General features: G+C 45.9%; 1 protein-coding gene across 1 annotated transcript in view; it reads right to left on the bottom strand.

Annotated features, from left to right (window-relative positions):
* The window catches only part of PTPN3 (protein tyrosine phosphatase non-receptor type 3), a 72034-nt gene that overhangs the window by 15119 nt on the left and 47991 nt on the right, over positions 1–8924 (bottom strand). The window contains 1 exon segment of the mRNA XM_007449792.1: positions 7729–7889. Coding sequence (XP_007449854.1) covers positions 7729–7889 — 161 coding nt within the window.

The following is an 8924-nucleotide window of genomic DNA, read 5'->3' as shown; positions in this document are numbered from 1 at the left end:
TTCCCTAAGCTCAACTATTAATCATCTTTACAATTTCAGTTCATAACAATCAAGTAGCCACTAAGCAACTTCTTAAAGGTCTGGGAGCTTTAATGAACTCTCTGGGCTCCTTCTTAAAATAAATTCATGATTTATTAGAAGTTTTGGTTTGATTCTGGGAAGAGGAGAATATCTGAGTCAGTCAAATTCCCCTAAATGAAAACTTGGTTCTAACTGACTAACTGCATAGAAGTGAAATCCAATTGAATGAATGTAACCAGTAAAGCTAACCTGGAGGTAAAAAGTTTTTCTTTTCCAAATAACAAAAGCGTAGGGCCTCCCTGGTGCTGCAGTGGTTGAGAATCTGCCTGCCGGTGCAGGGGACACGGGTTCTAGCTCTGGTCCGGGAAGATCCCACATGCCGCAGAGCGGCTGGGCCCGTGAGCCATGGCTGCTGAGCCTGCGCTCTGCAACGGGAGAGGCCACAACAGACTGCATAGAAGTGAAATCCAATTGAATGAATGTAACCAGTAAAGCTAACCTGGAGGTAAAAAGTTTTTCTTTTCCAAATAACAAAAGCGTAGGGCCTCCCTGGTGCTGCAGTGGTTGAGAATCTGCCTGCCGGTGCAGGGGACACGGGTTCTAGCTCTGGTCCGGGAAGATCCCACATGCCGCAGAGCGGCTGGGCCCGTGAGCCATGGCTGCTGAGCCTGCGCTCTGCAACGGGAGAGGCCGCAACGGTGAGAGGCCCGCGTACCACAAAAAAAAAAAAAAAAAAAGAACTACAACAAAAGAAATATATATATAAAATTAAAATTTTTTTACAAAATGTTGGGTGAACAAAGCTAAGATTTTTTTTTTTTTTGCCTTTAGAAGGGTTGACAACACTCTCATTTTTATGCCTGCCTTGCCAAGGCTAACATTGAACCCTGTTCCCACTGAATTGCTTCAGTGCTATTCACACACTTAGTTTCTGAAGGTGTTAGCAGTTGGTTTTCAAGTTCTTTTAATTTATGGACTCTTCTTCAGACCTTGTGAGCTGCATGGCAGGCTGGGTGTGAAAACACTGCCCAGAGAAGGGTGGTCCAGAGTAGACAGTGATGTGCTGGAAACACAGGTATATCTTTCTGGAAGGATCAGGGATGGGAGGTAATGAGCTATTATGAAGACTATTATATTAGCCAGAATTTGAGAAAAGGCTCTTTCAAGAACTGCTCATTGGAATGACACAGTTTGCTTTGTTCATTCTTGGGCTAAAGGTATGTGATGCTGGCAAGAGCTCCTAGTCTTTAAGATCCCTTAAATTCTGCCCTAGAATGAGAGCAATTCAGAGGCTGGAGAAGGTCACAGGGATGGAGGGTTATAAGATCACTTAGTTTTATTAAAATCTTAATTTTTATGTCCTCATGTGCTTTGTTCTCACCGTATCAGAGTGTAGCTCTAAGCAGCTGTGAAAGTAAGGGTGAATTATAAGATCAGCTGAGAGGGTTTGCTATGGAACAACCGTATTTAAACTGCAGCATCAATATCACCGGCTCTGGCCTCCAAAGACAAAAACTGAACAGTGGGAGCTGGAGTTGACCAGCACAGTTCGGATATGGATAAGACATAGTTTTCCAGTTTAAACATTCCTCCTTTGAAAAAATCATCTAAAAGCAGAGAGAGGGCATCAGGAGATGACTCTGATCTCCTCAGACTTTTGGCCCAACCATAGATGTGAAACCTCACATCACTCAGATAAAGGCTTTGGACACCCAACTGGCTCCATCCAGTGGATGCTGGCAAGGGCTGGCACAGTGGAAGCAAGCACCCCATCAACTGCACAGCCAGATGAAGGGGGAATTCTCACTGGAGTTCTTGAAGACTGAGAACCCAAGAAGGGGGAAGAAAAAAGGAAAAGACAAAAAAAAAAAAAAAGAAAAGAAAAGAAAATGGAGGGACTGGAAGGAACAATGAGTAAGGAGAGCAAATAGTAGAAATGGACTCCCTCTCATGCCCTTGGCAATGACCCAGAGTCTAGGGCAGGGCAACGACTTTCAAAACAGCTATTTACTGTGCTTTCTGTATCAAGCACTAAACTCTGGTCTCCATGAAGGCAGGTGTCTTGTTTGTTCTGTTCACCACCATAAACCCTAGGCCAGCATTGTGCCTGGTACATAGTAGGTGCTAAATAAAATGTTTAGAGTCGAGGAATAACGGGATCTGCTGCTTTGGACAAAGGGGACAAAGCACTTGAGTAAAGCAGGACGAGAGGTGGCATGGACGCATGTAACTAAGCTAAGGGTAGCCCATTTTTCAAGAAGGCCTCGAGAGGCTGTCCTCCACTTTGCAGACATAAGAACAACTTACTGCTCACGGACAGCTCGTCCACATCGGGGACTTCCACTTTCCCTTGTACCTGACCCAGTCAGGGAGCAAGGACACTGCTGACAGGGTACTCAGAGTTTCTCCCTGCCTTCCTGTACAGGTTTGCTGAAATGAACTGACATTGCTGCTGGCAATTTGGGGACTTTCAATAGTGCTACTTTATTATAATTTTTAACAGTGCTACTTTAAATCACAGTACCAAATGCAGATCCCAGTGCTGGCATACTCAAGTATTCTTGCAGTGTCCCTTTCACAGATAAATACTTGACAGTGAGGTGGGGTGACAATTCCTTTAAATTGGTCCCTGGCACTTGAAATGTAAAGGCCACTCACGTGGTCATTCCAAAGCCCGCAGTTCGCTCCCTGTATTCCAAGTGTTATACTTGATAATGTCTGCCTTTCTTAAAAGAAAAAAAAAAATTTGAAAAATTAAAAAACTTTTAGTATGAGCTCTAATCTTGAAGGTACACCTACATGTGTAAGTCTTCAGCTGCCTTTGTCCTTCCAAATCAACTTTTATAATGATCACAGCGACCAGTAAGTCACCTGTTTTGACAGGAATGGATGTTTCTTACAGCGGATGATGTAGGAGTGGGTTTGGGAGAAACAGTGGTCAGAAGAGAGAAAAAGATGGCTTCTGGTTTTGGCAAAGAGGGAAGATGCTCTCTGGTGGGAGGGGCGGGGGTATCCGAGTTTGACTCGACCTCTGGTGGAGCCTTGTAGCCACTGCTCTAACTCATCAGTCTTGAGAGGTGGGAGGATAAATGTTTCTCATTTTCTATCAACTGCATTCCACAAGTCTCCAAAGAGCTTGCAAGGCCCTTGGATGAGGTTGAGCACAAGGGGCCTTTGCTTGCTGGGAAACCAGTTCTCAAAGGACAGTTAACATCATCACTTAGCTTTTATCCAGCACTGTCTATACCAAATGCACACCCTTTCCCTTGCCTAAACAGAAATCTCAACTCAGGGTAAAAGCATGAAATGAGCCACACCTTACTCTCAGGAAGGAACGACCCTGGGGCTGAGGCAACGCGTTCTTTAGAGGAGAGCATCCTGGAGGTGGTAAAGGACTTGGGGCCGTGTGAACCCCAAGTCTGGGCGCCTTTATACGAGAGACAGAGGGACGCCCTACCTTGCCTGAACACAGTATCTAGGCAGTTCGAGGCTGGTCACAAATGCTGGCAAACTGCTCACACTGAGTAGCTCACACTGCGTAGCTCCTGGAGGGAAGGGCTCATATCAGAGGTTGAGTGAAGAACTGGGTCATACCTGGTGAGTTCTGACAATGGAATTTTCAACATAGATTCTAATCCCAGCTCTGTCTCTGACCAGCTGGGTGACGCTGGGCAAGTCCCATAGCCTCTGAGCCTTGTTCTCTCCACTTACAAAGGAGTGATCCAAATAATTCTGGCCATATCTGTCTCAAGGAATTGCTGTGAGTCAACTGAGACAACATATGTGAGACACACTTGGTAGACTCCAAAGTGCTATAGAAATGCTAATTATTAAGCATGATTTTATTATAGCTGGGACCAAACGCTTTCTGGAACACATTTGTAATTGTTTCTGAAAGCCAAGGGAGGGACAGGGGAATTCCATTAATGAAGAAAATGCTTCAAAGCAAGCTTTGCTGAAAACCAGCTTGTCATCGCAAAAGGGATTCCATCCACTGCCCAGCTACCCCAGGACAGGCCCTTTGTGCTGCAGAGTGGGTGGCATGGGCACCTGCTAGGAACCAGCCCCCACTTCCTGCTCCCGTTCAGAGCACAGCCTCCGACAGCCAAGCCGCCCACCTGCTGAGGGCACTGGAGGAGAAGCAGGTGGGGAACCAGAATAGCCGAGACTCTGGGAGTCAGACAGTGCTGGGTTCCACCTCTTGTGTGGACTGGGCAGGTTCTTTAGACTCCTCTATTTATAAATGATAATAGTTGTTGCTTTTTGCACCCTGACCGTGCGTCAGACAACGCATTAAGTATTTATCTCATCTAACTCTTACAACCAGCTCACAAAATACCCAATTTACAGATGGGGAAGTAGAGGCTACAGAGGTTAAGGGATGTGCCTGAGGTCACACAGGAAATGAGTGGTAGAGTCAGGATTTGAAGCCTGCTTGGCTCCACGTTGCTAGTCAGCATCTCAGATCCTTTCTAGCTCTGATGTCATGCTATTCTAACAACTCTCACGTAGAAACAGCACGTTATTGTTACCTATATAATTACACAAAGGTTCTACAGCTGTTAAGAGAACAAGCTCCATGAGTTAAGCCTCCCTGGTTTCCAATCAGGCTGTGCCATTTACTGTGAGATAACCTCTCCAAGACTGATCCAGCCCTACAGCAGGCTGCTGTGAGAATGCTGTGAGATGATGCCTATAAAGCCCTTGGCACATAGTAAGTGTGCATTAAAGGTTTCCCTTTGTCTTCCTTTAGGATTCCCCTCCTCTAGCAGCTATGTGAGACAACTTCTCCCACCTCTAGCAGTGGTTGTTAAATTGTGTTCCACAGTCTAGGGGTCCTTGGGGGGCAGTGGGGAGACTGATAGGCAGGGCTCCATGGATCCCACCAGCTCCATCACAGAGCAGATCTGCTGTTATCTGTTCTGTATTTTGGAATTCAAATTTATTTATTTGAAAAGAAGGTTTTTCAACTTAATTTCTAGGAAACGTTTAAACTAAATGAAGGAAATGTGTACGTACTAAAATTTAACACTAAAAATTCTATGTTCTCCATATCTTATTTCTTCTCTAGTCCAACCATAAGCTCTAAAGGCAGGACTTAGGATGGGCAGCAGCGGGACAATGGTTCTGGTACGATCTTTACTCTCCCATCCACAGGATCAGCTTGTGCATTAAAACCTTCTGGTGACCTTGTTAAGAAGCAACATCCAGGCCCCCTCCCAGTGTGGCTGATTCAGTAGCTAAGGGCTGAGCCCGTTTAAACAAGCTCCTCAGGTGATATCCATACAGATGGTCAGGGTGTCACCCTTTGAGAAATACTACTTAAAAACACTGGGGGACAAGTGGGTACTCCTTTCTAAAGCATTTTTTATCTTCCTAATGAATTTCAATGAACATTGTTCGAGGAAAACCTGATAGGGGCTTCCCAAATGTAAAACATGAAAGTGGAGGGGATTTTCTGGAGCATCGGTCAAGACCGGGCACCATCTTTTTCCTCACCAAGAGCCCACAGCGCCTCCTTGTGGACAATCTTATAAAAGAGACCCGGTTCGTCTTGGGTGAAGGGCTTCCATCACCTGGACTCCTTGAGCGCTGCTCACCCCCCGGGAGGCCTGTTTCCCTACCTCTGAGCTTAGTCTGCATTAGGGTCCAGGAGGCTGTGACCCTCCTGGAATACCCTCCCCTCCACACTTAATCCCATCCACCCTCTACTAGCACTACATCTCACCCCAGAGGACCTCCTGGAATCCTCTCACCTCCAGTCCCTACAGAACATACAGTCTGTGGAATGAAATCTCACCCTATCTTGGTCTTTAGCTGTTTCTGGGACTCGTGATACATTCCCACAAATATACCAAAATTAGACCGTAAGCTCCTTGGGGTCAGAAATCCCCCTTCTCCTTCCCTCACTGTGTTCCTGATCTAGCATTTGGCACATGGTGAATACTTAATACTCCTTGAATGAAGGAACAAATGACTCTCCACAGTGCCGTTCCCCTCTGTCTTTCCCTTCCAACTCCCTCCAAAAAGAATAAAACTGATATATTCTGGCTTTTAAGTGTTCCTTGTTTCAATTATTTCGGAGAGTGTTTAAAAATAATTGAGTTTGGGCTTCCCTGGTGGCGCAGTGGTTAAGAATCCGCTTGCCAATGCAAGGAACACGGGTTCGAGCCTTGGTCCAGGAAGATCCCACATGCTGCGAAGCAACTAGGCCTGTGTGCCACACCTACTAAGCCTGCGTTCTAGAGCCAGTGAGCCACAGCTACTGAAGCCCTCGCACCTAGAGCCCATGCTCCGCAGCAAGAGAAGCCACCGCAAGGAGAGGGCCACGCACCGCAACGAAGAGTAGTCCCCGCTCACTGCAACTTGAGAAAACCCGCGTGCAGCAATGAAGACCCAATGCAGCCAAAAATAAATAAAATAAAATGAATAAATTTTAAAAAAAGTATGTCTCAATTTTGAGCTTTTTTGCGACGCAGAGCCAGAGAATACAACTCCTACGTTTTCTTCTTTTAAAATCTTAAGCCTACCTAGCCTCCTGCAGGCAACTGGAAAGAAGAGCTATCTCTCTTTGTAGATGTTCAGTATATGTCTATCAATTCTATCCAAGTAATTGTATTATTCCTACCCTCTTATCCTGATTTCAGCTTATTTTTTGTCTATATTATCTGCCAAGGCTGTTAAGTTCAAAATTCCCTATTGATTGTTTCTGGTGGGGCCAATTCACCTTTCACTTGTGGGTTTTACTTTTTACTATTGTTCAATACGCATTGCTTTAATAATGTATTTTATTTACATTCTATTCCTTACACCATTATAGAATAAACCTTTCTCTCACTCAAGACTCTCTGCTTTGCTTCCTTCTTGTTTGATACTCACGTTACTCATGCTTTCCTGAATCAATATGCAGTCACATATATTTGATAAATTTCCTAGTTTTGCTTCTGTGACTTTTTCCTTTATAACTTTCTAATAAACTTTGCAGTGCAGATTTCTGCTTTTGAATCTGACCTGAGACTCTCTTTCCTAATTTAGGAATCCAGACTGTGTATGTTGTCATTAATCATGATCAATTTTCTTTCATTGGCCTACTTTAGGCTTCTTTGTGCTCTTCTGTTACCTTTTTACTGCACGAACTACTCTGTTTTCTACAACTTTTTAAAAACGTGGAAGACAAACATACTGTGTTTTCATTCTGTTAGTGATCAGTAAAGCTGACTTGAACACAGTCTCCTTGGGTCCTACTTTGTTTTGTGAAGTCTCTGCATGTGCCTTTGTCAACAGTCTCAAACTCACGAGCAGAGGTCGCTCCTGGGGAGGGAAGACGTGGTCTGACTTTGGTTTCGTGTCCACATGGTTCTGGGGGACTTGGGAAGCCCAGCCCCTGTGCCCTCACGGGACCCAGCTCCCCCATCATCCCTCTGCACCCAATCACACCGCTCTCCACTACCTTCGACTGCCGAGTGTTCTGAGCTTTTGTGTTGGCAGCTAAATATGCTCAGAGTCCCACCTCCTCGATTTCTGACGTTTCTCCATGACTACTGATCGTTCCTAGAACGGGGGGCAAGCGATGGGCCATGGTCCCCAGCCCGCTTTCTCCCTGAGGTCATGAGTCCCTCTGTGGTCCCTCCATGAGCACAGCTGCCTGGTGACTTAGATGACCTGGCAGCAGCTGAGCAGCCCACCGAGGCACTGGGGGTCTCTTACCTCAAACTGGATCAGCACCGTCCCGCTTTCGAGGCCCTTCTTTAGCTGTTCCATGGATCCCTCCAGCGTGTCTCCACCCTCCGGACACACGGGGAAAATGGCCTCTGGGAAAAGCTGGTTCAGTTCATCTTCGGATTTGATATCAGCAAATGAGTGGACAGCTGTAGCGGACAAGGAAGAGCTTGTCTGGCTTGTGCAGCCACGTGCTGGGCGATGGGATTCCTCCCCCCAAATTAGACTTATGACACCTGAATGCAGATGGTTTAAAACATCTTATTAAATGATTAAGCACATGGTAATCATTTTCACCAAAGATACGACTTCTCGTCGAATGATTCAATATGTACTAATTATACAAAACGACATACTAACCTTGCTGGTTAGTTTTATTTTATTTATTTATTTATTTATTTATTTGCGGTATGCGGGCCTCTCACTGTTGTGGCCTCTCCTGTTGCGGCCTCTCCCGTTGCGGAGCACAGGCTCCGGACGCGCAGGCTCAGCGACCATGGCTCACAGGCCCAGCCGCTCCGCGGCATGTGGGATCTTCCCAGACCGGGATACGAACCTGTGTCCCCTGCATCGGCAGGCGGACTCTCAACCACTGCGGCACCAGGGAAGCCCGCTGGTTAGTTTTAAATGACGGTGTTTAGTACTCAAGAGGCTTTTGCCAAAGATAAGAGAAAGGGAAAGGACGTTTTTAAAGAAAACAGATTTTCTCCCTTTGCTCTCTGTGACCTGGTTATTCTTCTACCCCTGCTCTTCCTTCCTTCTCCGGTCCCTTTCATTTGCTCCCTTAAAACAGGCATTTTCCCAGGAAACTGGTGCGGGGTCTGACCCTCTCTACACACCACCACCGCCCCTCAGAGCTCAGTCAGTCAGTCTCTAACTCGAGGCCATTGTTAGGTGGGAGGCTCCCAAGTAAACATCTCTAGTCTCCTCTGTGCTTCCCCTTTGGAAATCTCCCTTCACGTCAGACTCAATATGGGTAAAAACAAACAGAGGACCCCCTCTCCCCAACCATGCACAATACTTCCAGCCTCACGTGCCTCTTTCTGTCTAGTCACTTCAAACTTTGGGATCATCTCTGAATGTTCCCTTTCTACCCAGAAAAAGAAGTCACTTCCCTTACCCAAGAGCCTTCAATGACTTGCCACTACCTTCAAGATAACAGGAAAGGAGAAAGAAAGGAACCA

The sequence above is a fragment of the Lipotes vexillifer genome, unplaced genomic scaffold (genome assembly GCF_000442215.2).
Source record: "Lipotes vexillifer unplaced genomic scaffold, Lipotes_vexillifer_v1.1 scaffold230, whole genome shotgun sequence".
In the NCBI taxonomy this organism is placed as follows: Eukaryota; Metazoa; Chordata; class Mammalia; order Artiodactyla; family Lipotidae; genus Lipotes; species Lipotes vexillifer.
Note: the sequence above shows the minus strand (reverse complement) of the source record. Positions and strands in the feature narration are given on the sequence as shown.